General features: G+C 42.2%; 1 protein-coding gene across 1 annotated transcript; it reads left to right on the plus strand.

Moving 5' to 3' along the window:
• The first annotated feature begins 4,275 nt into the window (after positions 1-4,275).
• On the plus strand, positions 4,276-15,355 carry LOC110503910 (potassium voltage-gated channel subfamily V member 1). The gene is made up of 3 exons (XM_021582547.3): positions 4,276-4,756; positions 8,100-9,134; positions 13,022-15,355. Exons 2-3 carry the CDS (start codon positions 8,147-8,149, stop codon positions 13,552-13,554), a joined length of 1,521 nt encoding a protein of 506 aa, XP_021438222.2. The 5' UTR covers positions 4,276-4,756; positions 8,100-8,146; the 3' UTR covers positions 13,555-15,355.
• Positions 15,356-17,710: the final 2,355 nt, after the last annotated feature.

The following is a 17,710-nucleotide window of genomic DNA, read 5'->3' on the forward strand; positions in this document are numbered from 1 at the left end:
GCATTGAAGATCCCCAAGAACACAGTGGCCTCCATTCTTAAATGAAAGAAGTTTGGAACCACCAAGACTCTTCCTAGAGCTGGCCACCCGGCCAAACTGAGAAATCGGGGGAGAAGGGCCTTGGTCAGAGAGGTGACTCTGACAGAGCTCCAGAGTTCCTCTGTGGAGATGGGAGAACCTTGCAGAAGGACGACCATCTGTGCAGCACTCCACCAATCAGGCCTTTATGGTAGTGGCCAGATGGAAGCCACTCCTCAGTAAAAGGCACCTGAAAACCTTATTGGAGTTTGCCAAAAGGTACCTAAAGACTCTCAGACGGTGAGTAACAAGATTCTCTGGTTTGATGAAACCAAGATTGAACTCTTTGGCCTGAATGCCAAGCGTCACGTCTGGAGGAAACCTGGCACCATATCTACGGTGAAGCGTGGTGGTGTTTGCATCCTTTTTTGGGGATGTTTTTCAGTGGCAGAGACTGGGAGACTAGTCAGGATCGAGGGAAAGATGAACAGAGCAAAGTACAGAGAGAGATCCTTGATGAAACCCCAGTTTGAGGTCCTGAGCAGGTTGAAGGTTCACCTTCCAACAGGACAACGACCCTAAGCACACAGCCAAGACAACGCCGGAGTGGCTTCGGGACAAGTCTCCCCTTCCAACCTGACAGAGCTTGAGAAGAATGGGAGAAAATACAGGTGTGCCAAGCTTGTTGCGTCATACCCAAGAAGGCTTGAGGCTGTAATCGCTGCCTACAGTGAAATAAAAAACTGTTTTTTTGCTTCGTCATTATGTGGTATTGCGTGTAGATCGAGGGGAAAAAACAATTCAATGCATTTTAGAATAAGGCTGTAACGTGACAAAATGTGGATAAGAAAGGGTCTGAATACTTTCCAAATGCACTTTATCTAAAATTTTGTGAGATTAGGCATGTATGGCGCTTTTATTATGAAAAGAAGCAATCAATTTCCTGGTTATCAAAGGCAACTAAATTCTCTCCTCTTTCCTTTCCTCCTCATCAGTTTAACCTGGTGTGTGAAAGCAAAGGTGTGAGTGAGGCATCACAGTTCATCTACATGACCGGCCTTCTAATAGGGTCCCTGGTGTTTGGTCCAATGGCACACAGGTAAAACACACAATCCACTTATAAATTATCACAAGTTTAGTGAAGAGGTCACCCCAAAAATGTGAAATACCCCTGCAGGTTTGGTTGTCGCTTCGCCATCCTCGTTTCCCTGCCTATCCAGTTGCTGTTTGGAGTTGCCTGCTGCCTTCTCCCCCGACATCTATGTCTACATTGGCCTTCGGTTCGTGGTCGGCATGACAATATCAGACAATGTGTTAAGGTTTTCTTCCGGTGAAAGAGAGGAGGACCAAAATGCAGCGTGGTTATTTGTATACATCTTTAATAACGATACAATACAAAACAATTAACGTAAAGTGACAAAACCTAAACAGCCCTATCTGGTGCAAACAAACCCAGAGACAGGAACAATCACCCACGAAACACTCATACCAGTCATCCAACAGACTTCCATTCAGAGCGACACACAGAAAGAAGCATCCAGGGTTGATGCCCTGCTCAAGGGCACGTTGACAGATCTCCCACCAGGCCAAACCCGAACCCGTTTGCTATAGCAGCCTCCTTCACTATTGTCTATACTGCTGAACTCTATCCCACCATTGTACGGTTAGTTAAATTCCCAATGTATACTGTTTATTACAGCAGAATAATATCCTCATTCTTCATACTGTTTATTACAGCAGAATAATATCCTCATTCTTCATACTGTTTTACAGCAGAATAATATCCTCATTCTTCATACTGTTTATTACAGCAGAATAATATCCTCATTCTTCATACTGTTTATTACAGCAAAATAATATCCTCATTCTTCATACTGTTTATTACAGCAGAATAATATCCTCATTCTTCGTACTGTTTATTACAGCAGAATAATATCCTCATTCTTCATACTGTTTATTACAGCAGAATAATATCCTCATTCTTCGTACTGTTTATTACAGCAGAATAATATCCTCATTCTTCATACTGTTTATTACAGCAGAATAATATCCTCATTCTTCGTACTGTTTATTACAGCAGAATAATATCCTCATTCTTCATACTGTTTATTACAGCAGAATAATATCCTCATTCTTCATACTGTTTATTACAGCAGAATAATATCCTCATTCTTCATACTGTTTATTACAGCAGAATAATATCCTCATTCTTCATACTGTTTATTACAGCAGAATAATATCCTCATTCTTCATACTGTTTATTACAGCAGAATAATATCCTCATTCTTCATACTGTTTATTACAGCAGAATAATATCCTCATTCTTCATACTGTTTATTACAGCAGAATAATATCCTCATTCTTCATACTGTTTATTACAGCAGAATAATATCCTCATTCTTCATACTGTTTATTACAGCAGAATAATATCCTCATTCTTCATACTGTGTGTGTCAAATTTTCTCCTCGTCCACTTTTGGATACATTTATTGCCATGTCCTTCTTCATGTCGTCCTTGCAGACAGAATGGTGTGGGTCTTAACTCCATCTGTGCCTTTGGGGTGGGCATCCTGGCCCCTCTGATGCATCTGCTAGATGTGTACCACCAGGCCCTGTCCATGCTCATCTGTGGCCTCCTGCCCTTCATCGGCGGGGGGCTGTGCGTTCTACTGCCAGAGACCCTCAACACTGAGCTCCAAGACTACATAGACCCACTCGAGGAGAAGACAATGTGGGTAACCTCTCTGTTTTAGACATTTTAGCTGTCTATATTTGAATTGTGAAATATGTGAATTGAATCAAGCACCATACTTATGGATTTTTACTTGTTGATGTTAGAACATTGGAGAGCGTGACTATTGAAAACTGACTCGATGAGGAGGAGAAACCAACTGAATTGAGGAGCTCAAAATTCTGATCACTGTCTGGTCCATACTCCCTGGAGGTGTGAGTTAGTTATTACTCTAAAATATATCTTATTTTTTGTAAATGATACCACCTTTTGGGACTGATATTTTTTTTTTAATGCATGAATAATACAACATTATTAATGTTGTGCATAAAATAAAACGGACCCATCACAATTTGAATATTGTTGATAACTCTCATGACCCCATCCAAAATGGATGGGTCCTTTTATTTTATCACCATCACAATATTGATCTTGGTGATAAAATAAAACGGACCCATCACAATATTGATCTAGGTGATAAAATAAAACGGACCCATCACAATATTGATCTTGGTGATACCTCTCATGAACAGAAGATGGTGCCAAGTAACTTATCAATGGGAGAAATGGTACAGATATTACAGTGCCTCTGGAAACTGCCACCAAATTGCTTAGATAAATGTTAGTGGGACTGCAGATAAATTAAAAAGTCTCAATCGAACAGTAGTATACTATTGATATAATAACTCTGTAGCCATATGAACTTGAAACTATCATTTTTCTTAGACACTTTACAGATAAACCTGGATCCTGATGTCCTGCATGTCACATAGGACCCATTGTATCCTATTTTATACATATTCTTTCCATGCACATGGGTGAACAATGTGAGAAATGCCACATATAGATGGACAGTAATTGCATGTCTGGAGAGCTGTGGATGTGCAGTTACGGCAGACCAAGCCTGTCTCAACGCTTCCATAATTGCCATGGGAAGTGAAGAAAAGATCTGATGGCTCTCTGGGGTGAACGGAAGGTGAACTGTGACAAGTAAAAACGAAATGGGAATTCAGGAACCTACCATTTAAAAATAGTGTCCTGGATCTGTACAAATAAACGTGGATATTTTAAGAACCAAAATCCTACAAAAAAAGTACTTTGACGTTTCTCCCCTGCCTTGGCTTCCTCTCATTGAACAAGGAAGGAAAATAAATCTCATTACAGAACTGAAATGGCAGGTAAAAATGTCAATTGAGGACCCTTGACTTTGTCTGATTCAAAGCATGTGGTTGGGGGATTTTTGCAAATACAAATGAGCTGAGAACATACAATGGTGCATGTAGATGAGCCCTTTTTCAGCGACATGTTTGAATGGACCAAAATATGTGTTGCAGTTAGAAAACCTTTGAGATGGGACACATTTTTTGATGGAACAATTTTGTGAAATTGTCTACAATTCCATCTCTCTGGAAATATCAATCTGCATAACGTAATATCATTGATAAGCCAGAGTTCAAAACTTTCATATGAAATATTTATTTTCATGGTTTCTAATATAAGGTAAATTGGACCCATAATACATTTGCATGCACTATATTCAGAAAAACGCCCCTCCTTGCGAGTGCTCGTTGCTACTCAACATTTTTAAACAGCACCGCGAGCCAAGAGGGTTAGTGCAAACCGGAACCCTTGGGACGTCCATACCATAACTTTATCCCCTACCATTAACCCTTACCATTTTTTATTTCAACTTTAAAGGGGTAGTGACGTCCAAAGGATCCAAGATAGCAAGGACAGAGTTAAGAGGGTCTAGTGCACGGTGCGGTGCGCATCTGCGGTCTTAGAGCTGTCTGAAACGCACGGAGTTTTGTCATGTTTTCTTCGAATAACTGGAGCACTTTTTCACTTATGCTCGCAAGGAGATAATAATCATGATCAACATTAGTGTCAAAACACATAACTAACTGGCTGTTTTACGCAGAATATTAAAAGGAACTTGGCTAATGGAGAGGATGGAAAACTCAACTATCCCTTTTATCAAGAGGGAAACTCTCAATATATAGCCAGGTAAGACCAATCTTTTCCCCCTTAAGTTATATTATTTGGGCTAGTTTCGTGGCTATTACTGTAGTTTTGTGGTCCACTTGGTACAGTACAGGCTAATCTTTCAGAGATGGTTCATTCCAGTAACCTACTATCTCTGACAAAATTTTTTTTTTTAATGCAAGACAATACTTTATTTCAATCTAATAAATATTTAACAGCAACTTGTAAATTTATTCATGATTCATATAATAACCAGAATATCTACAGCTATTTTTCATTCGAAACACTTGTGTTGCTCTGTTATTACATAATCCAAACTGCTCACCTCCTAGGCTTACAAAATGTAGGTAGTTATTTTATTTGCGAGTAAAATTCAAAACCATGAATACATTTCGTTTTCATTATGACGTTGTGCCAGTAATATAATATTGTTATGTAGTTATTGTGTAATAGGATGCCAGTTTACAATGTCTACATGCCCCCATTTATCCTGCATTTTCTGTCATTTATGCTCCTCAAATATCTTCTGCAATGACCATTGATTGACTAATTCATTCATGTGATTGCCTGCATGAAAATCCAATTTACTCAATTCTACAGTCTTTTTTTTTCTTCTCATAATACAGTTGAAGTTGGAAGTTTACATACACCTTAGCCAAATACATTTAAACTCAGTTTTTCACAATTCCTGACATTTAATCCTAGTAAAAATGCCCTGTCTTAGGTCAGTTAGGATCACCACTTTTTATTTTAAGAATGTGAAATGTCAGAATAAAGTAGAGAGAATTATTTATTTCAGATTGTATTTCTTTCATCACGTTCCCAGAGGGTCAGACGTTTACATACACTCAATTAGTATTTGGTAGCATTGCCTTTTAAATTGTTTAACTTGGGTCAAACGTTTCGGGTAACCTTCCACAAGCTTCCCACAATAAGTTGGGTGAATTTTGGCCCATTCCTCCTGACAGAGCTGGTGTAACTGAGTCAGGTTTGTAAGGCCTCCTTGCTCGCACACGCTTTTTCAGTTCTGCCCACACATTTTCTATAGGATCGAGGTCAGGGCTTTGTGATGGCCACTCCAATACCTTGACTTTGTTGTCCTTAAGCCATTTTGACACAACTTTGGAAATATGCTTGGGGTCATTGTCCATGTGGAAGGCCCATTTGCGACCAAGCTTTAACTTCCTGACTGTTGTCTTGAGATGTTGCTTCAATATAGCCACATTTTCCTACCTCATGATGCCATCTATTTTGTGAAGTGCACCAGTCCCTCCTGCAGCAAAGCACCCCCTGAACATGATGCTGCCACCCCCGTGCTTCACGGTTGGGATGGTGTTCTTCAGCTTGCAGCATCCCCCTTTTTCCTCCAAACATAACAAAGGTCATTATGGTCAAACAGTTCTATTTTTGTTTCATCAAACCAGAGGACATTTCTCAAAAAAGTATGATCTTTGTCCCCATGTGCAGCAAACTGTAGTCTGGCTTTTTTATGGAGGTTTTGGAGCAGTGGCGTCTTCCTTGCTGAGCGGCCTTTCAGGTTATGGGGTGGCAGGGTAGCCTAGTGGTTAGAGCGTTGGACTTGACTTAAACTGAAATGGTTGCAAGTTCAAACCCCCGAGCTGACAAGGTACAAATCTGTCGTTCTGCCCCTGAACAGGCAGTTAACCCACTGTTCCTAGGCCGTCATTGAAAATAAGAATTTGTTCTTATTGACTTGCCTAGTTAAATAAATAAAGGTAAAATATGTCAATATAGGACTCGTTTTACTGTGGATATAGATACTTTTGTACCTATTTCCTCCAGAATCTTCACAAGGTCCTTTGCTGTTGTTCTGGGATTGATTTGCACTTTTTGCACAGTAACTTCACCTCTTGGAGACGGAACGCGTCTCCTTCCTGAGCGGTATGACGGCTGCGTGGTCCCATGGTGTTTATACTTGCATACTATTGTTTGTACAGATGAACGTGGTACCTTCAGGCGCTTGGAAATTGCTCCCAAGGATAAACCAGACTTGTGGAGGTCTACAATTGTTTTTCTGAGGTCTTGGCTGATTCCTTTTGATTTTCCCATGATGTCAAGCAAAGAGGCACTGAGTTTGAAGTTAGGCCTTGAAATACATCCACAGGTACACCTCCAGTTGACTCAAATGATGTAAATTAGCCTATGAGAGGCTTCTAAAGCCATGACATAATTTTCTGGAATTTTCCAGCTGTTTAAAGGCACAGTCAACTTAGTGTATGTAAACTTCTGACCCACTGGAATTGTGATACAGTGAACTAAGTGAAATAATCTGTCTGTAAACAATTGTTGGAAAAATTACTTGTGTAATGCACAAAGTAGATGTCCTAACCGACTTGCCAAAACTATAGTTTGTTAACAAGAAATTTGCTGAGTGGTTGAAACACTTAGGTTGGAGTCATTAACTAGTTTATGTAAACTTCTGAATTCACACAGCCATTTAGAGACATTAGAAACATGTAGAGTAAACACAACTAGAATATCTCCATACCCAGAAACTTGTTTGGTAGGACCATTAAGCTTTTGGTTTAAATAGCAATTTACATTTAGCCCCTTTTGGATTTGTTATTGTTATTATATACATTTTTGTAGCTTAGGCATTATCTTCCTCCTCTCACTTAAAATGTAGGAAAATCCTCATCTTTCACCACTTTTACACACAGGGCATGTTTTCAGTATATGGTAGTTTGTTTCAATCATGACAGGTGAGCACATTTTAGTGTCTATGTTCTTGCCAACAGATCAACTGCTCTGATATCCATTTTTCAGAATGTATCTTTTAAATATGTGCGGCTTAAAATTAACACCGTGACGTTGTTAGATAAACTTAACAAAGATAATTAATGATTACAGGAATAGGAACATTAATTCTATTAATTAGGTAGGCCAGCTAAAATATTTAAATCTCCACAAAGAGCTTTAAGAAGCAGGACACGGCCAGAGGCTCTTTCCCTGTCTTCCCCTCTTTCTCTCTCTCTCGCTCTCTCTCTCTCCCCCTCATTTGATGTTAGACACGATGCTCTTGGTAGGAGCAGCCAAGGAAATGTGGATTCCTTCATTCAGGGAGCAGAGGGAGTTTAACTGAGGATTAGGGATAACTAATGACTGCTTCTAGCCAAGCTGTACAATGTATTCCCTTGCCACATGGCTAATAGGCTACACAGGGGATGGAACAAGCAGGGACCGAGTAGAGAATTCTTCTTGGAATTAGTATGAAGATTCTACCTTACATGTTAGCTGTTCTCTATGTGGTCTCAATTGGATTTGGTGCCAGTCACTATTTTGAACCTGAACAAATGTTGACCTCATTGTTTACCTTTTCCTTGATACCCAATTGCACTCCTAGTCCCACTTCAGGTTTTCCCCTCCACCCCAGGCAGGCCTGTGGCCGCCATGATGAGCAGCTCATCCAGCCCAGCTGAGTTCTCCAGGGACAGGACCTCCCTCCTGTCCATAGACTCTAGCGTCTTCTACAGCGGGCCCCCTCCTGTCTGTGACTACCCACTGGACTTCTTCACCATCAACGTGGGAGGCAGCCGCTACGTTCTCTCCCAGGAGCTGCTGGCATCCCACCCAGAAACCCGTCTGGGCAAGCTGGCCCTGTCCACATGGGACTCTGCCCTGGAGCTCTGTGACGACGCTGACTTGCTGGAGAATGAGTTTTTCTTTGACCGCAGCTCACAGACCTTCCAGTATGTGATAAACTTCTACCGCACAGGCCACCTGCATGTCAGGGAGGAGCTTTGCGTGTTCTCCTTCCTCCAGGAGATTGAGTACTGGGGCATCGACGAGCTCTGCATCGATCCCTGCTGCCGGGAACGCTACTACCGCCGCAAGGAGCTCAAGGAGAGCTTGGACGTGCGGAACGAGGCTGAGGCTGACGAAAGCCAGGACGAAGACTTCAACGGCGCCGCGTGTTCAGATCTCCGGCGGCGCCTGTGGGACCTGCTGGAGAAGCCAGAGTCTTCACGAGCGGCACGCGCCTTCGGCACGCTGTCCATCATCTTCGTGGCGGTGTCCATTGTCAACATTGTGCTCATCTCGCTGGACCTGGGGAATGTGGGTGGGAACGGGATCGGTGACGAGAGTGGGGGCAGTGACGGGGGTACACCTTTCTTCGTGGACGCACTGGAATATGTGTGCGTGGTGTGGTTCACCGGCGAGCTGGTGTTGCGCTTTGTCTCCGTGCGCGACAAGTGCCGCTTCACCCGTAGTGTTCCCAATGTGATCGACCTGCTAGCCATCCTGCCCTTCTATGTGACTCTGGCAGTTGAGAGTCTGCACGGTGGCTCTACTGAGCTGGAGAACATGGGCCGCGTGGTGCAGGTGCTCAGGCTCATGAGGTCCCTCCGCATGCTCAAACTAGGACGCCACTCCACAGGTAATGTAGTCGTCTATCCAAACATACAGTATACGCAGCCATTTTAATCCTGTCATGATTCCTAAACCTGATGCCGTTACCTATCATTTGTCACGCCAAGCTGCAGTAGTCCAGGATGTCAGATTGTCCAGGATCTCAAAGTTGATTTTGAAGGTACATCATTATTTTCAAAGGATAGATCACTTATTTCTTTCTTCCAGCAACTCATTAGGTGATTTGTAGATGTGTGTAAAAAGTACAGCAGGGTAGTCAGACAAGATGGCGGGTGTTACGTGTACAACAGTGTCATTGTAGTCTGAAGGCCCAAAAATCTGAAGAATCTGAAACTATAAGAATAGAAAGAGTCAGAACTTTTGTGAAACAGCACAGTGGAAAAAATACATGGCAGCTAGAAATCAGAACTGGATGGTCTTCAGAGATAGATGGGAGGGGTTGACGGTAGCTGAAGGCTGGGACAAAAAACAAACAAAAGATAACTAATGTAAAATGTACTGTCCGTGAAATGTAAGTAGTGTGTCTTAAGCTGGAAGTGGAAGCCTACGTATTGTTTTCTATTATTTTTACTCCAATTAGGAGAGGGGTGGTGGGGGAAAATAATAAAAGAAGGAAAATACATTTGACAAACATATTAAATTATATACACAGTACCAGTCAAAAGTTTGGACACACCTACTCATTCCAGGGATTTTCTTTATTTTTTTACTATTGACTACATTGTAGAATAATATTGACCAAGTCCATATTATGGCAAAAACAGCTCAAATAAGTGACATGACAGTCCATCATTACTTTAAGACATGAAGGTCATTCAATCCGGAAAAGTTCAAGAACTTCAAGTGCAGTTGCAAAAACCATCAAGCACTATGATGGAGGACCGCCACAGGAAAGGAAGATGCAGAGTTACCTCTACTGCAGAGGATAAGTTAATTATAGCTACCAGCCTCAAATTGCAGCCCAAATAACAGAGTTCAAGTAACAGACACATCTCAACATCAACTGTTCAAAGGAGACTGCGTGAATAGGGCCTTCATGGTCAAATTGCTGCAAAGAAACCACTACTAAAGGACACCAATAATAAGAAGAGACCTTTGATGGAGGTTACCTGTGGATTTATTTCAAGTCCTACTTTCAAACTCAGTGCCTCTTTGCTTGACATCATGGGAAAATCAAAAGAAATCAGCCAAGACCTCAGAAAAAAAATGGACCTCCACAAGTCTGATTCATCCTTGGGAGCAATTTCCAAATGCCTGAAGGTATACAAACAATAGTACGCAAGTATAAACACCATGGGACCAGGCAGTTGTCATACCGCTCAGGAAGGAGACGCGTCTCCTAGAGATGAACGTACTTTGGTGCAAGGAAGAAGCCACTGCTCCAAAACCGCCATTAAAAAAAGTCAGACTACGGGTTGCAACTGCACATGGGTACAAAGATCGTACTTTATGGAAAAATGTCCTCTGGTCTGATGAAACAAAAATAGAACTGTTTGGCCATAATGACCATCACAATGTTTGGAGGAAAAAGGGGGAGGCTTGCAAGCTGAAGAACACCATCCCAACCGTGAAGCATGGGGGTGGAAGCATCATGTTGTGGGGGTGCTTTGCTGCAGGAGGGACTGGTGCACGTCACAAAATAGATGGCATCATGAGGAGGGGAAATAATGTGGATGTTTTGAAGTAACATCTCAAGACATCAGTCAGGAAGTTAAAGCTGGGTCGCAAATAGGTCTTCCAAATGGACAATGACCCCAAGCATACTTGCAAAGTTGTGGCAAAATGGCTTAAGGACAACAAAGTCAAGGTATTAGAGTGGCCATCACAAAGCCCTGACCTCAATCCTATAGAAAATGTGTGGACGGAACTGAAAAGGCATGTGCGAGCAAGGAGGCCTACAAACCTGACTCAGTTACACCAGCTCTGTCAGGAGGAATGGGCCAAAATTCACCCAATTTATTGAGGCAAGCTTGTGGAAGGCTACCTGAAACATTTGACCCAAGTTTAAACAATTTAAAAGCAATGCTACCAAATAATAATTGAGTATGTATAAACTTCTGACCCACTGGGAATGTGAAAGACACAAAACTGAAATAAATCATTCTCTCTACTATTATTCTGACATTTCACACTCTTAAAATAAAGTGGTGATCCTAACTGACCTAAGAGGGAATTTTTACTAGGATTAAATGTGAATTTAAGAATTGTGAAACTGAGTTTAAATGTATTTGGCCAAGGTGTATGTAAACTTCCGACTTCAACTGTGTATGTGATATGAGGTTGTAATCCAATTCTTAGTTTTTCTGTGATTAAACTAGCTTCTGACCCAGGAGAGATTATACTGTGAAGTCTCTTGGAGTCGTAAGATTTTTCAGGGTAATAGAAAGCCTGGGATAGAACTAAATAGCAAGAGTGAGGAAGGGAACGAGGCGGGCTAGGAGAAGGAGAAAAGATATTCATTCATATTTCCTCAGGAGATTGAGGGAAGGGGGCCTGACAGATGAGAGAATGTTCCTGAGTCCATTTGTGTGTGTCTGTGTACGTTTGCGTCCGTGCACGTGAATGGCTTGGATGTTGTTGATTTTGGCGAGGGATGAGAGCCTTGGTTTGGGATGTAGGCTGTGAGGCCATGCAGAATGAAGGGAGATGATGCTACCACACCAAAAGAGAAGATAAGAGAGGAGGAAGTAGACCAGAGACGGTGACAGATACAGAGCCAGCTCGTCACATCTTGTCCTTTTCAATGAAGAAAAAAGAAAAGGCGATGCGAGGTCAACTTTGTCTTTGATCTAGGATGCACTGACACACTAGGCCATCATTACACTTTTCTAGAATTATGGGATATATTACAAATCTTTGTTGACTGCAATTGTACCATATTCCCTCTAGTATGCTACTTCAACAAATTGGTAAGTATGTCATGTTGCGTCAGGAAAAGAGAGAAATAGATTTCTCACTCTGGGTGATAATCTGTTTTATTAACAGCTGTTTTAGGGGAAAAGCGCGGATTTACAGGGCATGTTCTCCACTTTGTCTACATGCTGGTATATCTTGATATCCCTGAGGAGTCTATGACATTTGCTCAGTTTTAAGTCCCATAGTCTGACTAAAATTACTTGAAAATATAAAGGCAGGCGTGTTCTTGCCATGTGTGTGTGACAATATATCTGTCTGACAATATCCTGAACCAAGGTGCATCCCGATAACTGTATCATTTTCTAAACAAAGACGTGTTTGCTTTACTGTTTGGTTTATAGACAACTTCCAAAGAACCAAATGTACTAGCTAGGTCTCATTTTGATCCCATATAGTGTTTCAGTACACAAAAAGAACATTAAAAAGTATACTTACTTGGCAAACTTAACCAAATATTTATTTTCTACTTGAAGAGTTTGGAGAGCGTACAAGCAATATCCGTGTGTGAATAGTCCTACCACCTGCGCAGTTGTGCATATTTAGAGTTTTGCACTTATTTTAACTGCCAGCTTGCTGTTAAATTTTCCCCACTAAATTGTCAGTCATGAGTTTCGCACATCATCATTGTTTACATTAGCTGTTTGTGGAATACAGTGTATAATTTGAATAGATGCAGTATAGTACCTTCATGTTAGGCAAGTGAAAAGGTATTTAGACTGGTTTTAAGAGTTTATTATTCTACACTTGAAAGTGTGCACCTGCCACACTCTAAGATTTGCGTACCATCAAAGAGTATACACTTTTCAGAATGGTCCTCCAACAGATGGCATCATTCTAACGCATCAGTGCAGACAGCCGTAAGACTCTGACGTTAGACAATGCACTTTCAGGTGTACGACCTGAATAAGTAATCTGTCATTTAATCTCCTGAACTGATGTATAATTTACCCCAGCCCTCTGTATCCCTGTGTCTCCCAGGCCTCAAGTCCCTGGGCCTGACCATCACCCAGTGCTACGAGGAGGTGGGTCTCTTGCTCCTCTTCCTCTCCGTGGGAATCTCCATCTTCGCCACGGTGGAGTTCGCCCTGGAGCATGACATCCCCGGCACCACCTTCAGCAGCGTGCCCTGTGCCTGGTGGTGGGCCACCACCTCCATGACCACGGTGGGCTACGGAGACATCCGCCCCGACACCACCCTGGGCAAGGTGCTGGCCTTTCTCTGCATCTTGTCTGGCATCCTGATCTTGGCACTGCCCATCGCTATCATCAACGACCGCTTCTCTGCCTGCTACTTCACTCTCAAGATGAAGGAGGCGGCGCTGCGGCACGGGGAGGCCCTCAAGAGGCTGGCGCGGGGTTCGCTGGGTGACTCGGAGGTGGGTGGGGCAGCAAGGGGAGGAGGGGTGAACCTGAGGGATGTTTATGCCAGGAGTGTGATGGAGATGCTGAGGCTGAAAGGGAGGGAGAGGGCCAGCACACGGAGTAGTGGAGGGGGTGAGCTCTGGTGGTAATGTGGAAGATGGAGCACAAGAGCGGCTGTGGAGAAAAAGCTATGGAAGAGCGGCTGTGGAGAAAAAGCTATGGAAGAGCGGCTGTGGAGAAAAAGCTATGGAAGAGCGGCTGTGGAGAAAAAGCTATGGAAGAGAGGCTGTGGAGAAAAAGCTATGGAAGAGCGGCTGTGGAGAAAAAGCTATGGAAGAGCGGCTGTGGAGAAAAAGCTATGGAAGAGCGGCTGTGGAGAAAAAGCTATGGAAGAGCGGCTGTGGAGAAAAAGCTATGGAAGAGGCTGTGGATAAAAAGCTATGGAAGAGCGGCTGTGGAGAAAAAGCTATGGAAGAGCGGCTGTGGAGAAAAAGCTATGGAAGAGCGGCTGTGGAGAAAAAGCTATGGAAGAGCGGCTGTGGAGAAAAAGCTATGGAAGAGCGGCTGTGGAGAAAAAGCTATGGAAGAGCGGCTGTGGAGAAAAAGCTATGGAAGAGCGGCTGTGGAGAAAAAGCTATGGAAGAGCGGCTGTGGAGAAAAAGCTATGGAAGAGCGGCTGTGGAGAAAAAGCTATGGAAGAGCGGCTGGGGAGAAAAAGCTATGGAAGAGCGGCAGTGGAGAAAAAGCTATGGAAGAGCGGCTGTGGAGAAAAAGCTATGGAAGAGCGGCAGTGGAGAAAAAGCTATGGAAGAGCGGCTGTGGAGAAAAAGCTATGGAAGAGCGGCTGTGGAGGAAAAAGCTATGGAAGAGCGGCTGTGGAGGAAAAAGCTATGGAAGAGCGGCTGTGGAGGAAAAGCTATGGAAGAGCGGCTGTGGAGAAAAAGCTATGGAAGAGAGGCTGTGGAGAAAAAGCTATGGAAGAGCGGCTGTGGAGAAAAAGCTATGGAAGAGCGGCTGTGGAGAAAAAGCTATGGAAGAGCGGCAGTGGAGAAAAAGCTATGGAAGAGCGGCAGTGGAGAAAAAGCTATGGAAGAGCGGCTGTGGAGGAAAAAGCTATGGAAGAGCGGCTGTGGAGGAAAAAGCTATGGAAGAGCGGCTGTGGAGGAAAAGCTATGGAAGAGCGGCTGTGGAGAAAAAGCTATGGAAGAGAGGCTGTGGAGAAAAAGCTATGGAAGAGAGGCTGTGGAGAAAAAGCTATGGAAGAGCGGCTGTGGAGAAAAAGCTATGGAAGAGAGGCTGTGGAGAAAAAGCTATGGAAGAGAGGCTGTGGAGAAAAAGCTATGGAAGAGCGGCTGTGGAGAAAAAGCTATGGAAGAGAGGCTGTGGAGAAAAAGCTATGGAAGAGCGGCTGTGGAGAAAAAGCTATGGAAGAGCGGCTGTGGAGAAAAAGCTATGGAAGAGAGGCTGTGGAGAAAAAGCTATGGAAGAGCGGCTGTGGAGAAAAAGCTATGGAAAAGTTAAGTCAATTGGGTTAAAGATGGAATCCGCAGTAGGGGGAAACACCACTGGCTGCCCCACCACAGTTATTATTTTTGTTTCCGAGCTGAGGAGCGTCGCAAAGCATGGTAAAAATGTAAATCGGTTCATACTGTGCTCTTTTATCACACTTGCAATGATGTCAGAGGGGTAAAAACTGTGCAAACTGACGTGGTTGTTTCACCATTTAAGGATTTCAGCTTTAAGAACACCATCAGAATATGACAATGTGTACAATGTATAGGACATATCTAAAGGATGATGAGGGGACAACTTTCATGGCTAACCTTTTTCAGTGTTGTGTTCTGACAACTATTGCATGTTCTGTCTCCTCTGTATGTGTCACATAGACAAGATGTACAGTATAGACTGAATTATATTATATTGTGTTTGATATTAAAACACTTGTTGAAAGATGCAGTATGTTGTGGTGTATCGAACAGCACAACATGATTTCATTGGAGAGCAGATCTGCCTTCACCCCTGTCTCTGTTTCCTGCAGGGTCACAGTGAAACACCAAAAGGGCTCTGAGAGGAGGAGTCTCTGAGTCAAGTCATGATGCAGAGCACACACACATGAATATCCTGAACTGGTTAAAACATTATTTCCACCCAACAACCCCAGCAGTGGTAGATTAGCAATGACAAGCACTGCTGCGGCAGACCCTAACCTTGGCGGTTCTAGGAAATATAATCACGCTCTAAAAAGAAAAGGTTAATGGAAGAACTTTTAGGGGTTCTTCAAACTGAAACTGTGGGGGAACCTCTATTAGTTCTTAAAAGAACCCTTTAAAAGGCTTCTACAAATAAACCCATTTTAATTGTTCCTCAAATAACCTTCTGAGGTTACCCCCCCCTCTATTATTATTATTAATCAGCATAACAATATTTTAGTTGTCAGTGTTTTATGATTTTAGTGGCAAAACATAATTCAAAAGCCAAATAGGACAAACTCTCAGCAGAACTCCAAGTTCAGTGGCGAGACTTTTCCAAGTCTAGCCCACCTATGGAAAGAACAGTCCGGTACTTCTGCTTCTATCACCACAGGAGTTCAAGTACTCTCTCCTTCCCTCCCTTCAGCCTTTCTATTTGTGTCAAATGCAGAGAGATCATCCAGCTCATTTACAGTCTCTTGAGATGTGGAGTTGTGCTTTGACACAGCCGATGTATTCCCAAATGGGACTTAAAGTGTGATGTCAGGAAAATGGTGTGCCAGTGTAAGTGATTTTGTTGGTAAGAGGAGAGGTCGTGACTGACACTCCTCGGCACAAACTGGTTAAATCAACCTTGTTCAAAAATAGATACGTTATAATACGTTGACAAATTATGTTGAAAATACATTGGATTTGAAAAAGGTTATCAAAAATAAGTTGTTGGTTGAGGGTAACAGGATTATGCTATCATGGTAACCAATTTAACAGACAAACCTTGTAAAAAAAAAGATGTTGAATTTGTACCTTTTGAAACGATGTCAGGTCTTCAACATAATAACCACTATAAGAAAATAAACAATAGGCTGGGCATAACCTCCTACTGGAGAGTTGCTCTATCTACAGCTATCATTTTGGTCTCCCATCCAAGTTTGTTTTTACCAAGCCCTGCTTAGCGCTGATATTTGTCACGGACTATTACCAATGTGCTATCATGAGAATGGTTGTTGATAAATCTCCACTTAATAGATTCACTGTTGCTATCAAAGTCATTCCAAAGGGTAGGTTTAACAGAGCAAATGAAATGTGACCATACTTTATCAATTATATAACATCAGTGATACTATTGAGGCCTGTATAGCATTTGGGAAGTCATCAACCGCTGTTGTTTAAACTAAAAATAGACAACACATGTGTTGTGCCTAGTGTTTCAAGCTGTGGTTGATTTCAAATGGAATTTTGATAATATATATTGGATTCAGGTCTGTGGAGATCTTCACAATTGCTATAATAATCTGTTCAGAATCTCAAACAGCTCTGACCACTTGCACCATGTACTTAAATAATCTCAATTGCAATCCAGGTCCTTTGGTTGTGCTAGTATATGAAGCACATTGATAACACATTAAGTTGTTGTATAAATGAAAACACAAAATATCTACCCTTGCATTCCCATTTGAACTTTGTTGTGCTTTTAAAGGGTTAAAAGCACAGTACAACACAATACAACTTGCTTTCAAAGTATAATATTTTCTCCATGTAGCACTAAAACAAAATGTTTTTCCCACATTCCTCCCCTGCAGTCACCTATAAACATTGCAAATGATATACTGTACATACATAGGGATTATACTGTATTTAAGCATGTAGGAAAAAGATTTCCAGGCCACAGGCTTTTTAGCCTATTCCAGACCTCAGTGCTTTTCCCAACCATTCTCAAGAAAGTATTGTTTTTACTCCTGACAGTCACAGATTCCCTTACATGGCTATTGGGCCACAGGGCCAGCTCCTTATCTCTTGGCCCTGATGTTATGCCCAACCTGCACAGATGTCAATGCATTATGGGCCAGTCCACATATGAGGACAGTCTAAATATTAATTAGCAGTCTGAGACATTGGGCATACAGCACTGAAGTAGTGATGAATGTTTTCATTAAATGGAACAGAGTGGATTGCATGCATATTGTAAATCTACATGGTATGGCAGCCATTTTGAGATAAGATGCAGAAGAAAATTGATGTATAGTGAACCCTTTCCCTACCATTTCTGGCCAAACAAACAAAATAGCGGTAGTTCACAGCAGTAGTTCTCACTTGGCAGAACACATTTTTTAATATT

The sequence above is a fragment of the Oncorhynchus mykiss genome, chromosome 3 (assembly GCF_057628025.1).
Source record: "Oncorhynchus mykiss isolate SJ-2025 chromosome 3, ASM5762802v1, whole genome shotgun sequence".
In the NCBI taxonomy this organism is placed as follows: domain Eukaryota; kingdom Metazoa; phylum Chordata; class Actinopteri; order Salmoniformes; family Salmonidae; genus Oncorhynchus; species Oncorhynchus mykiss.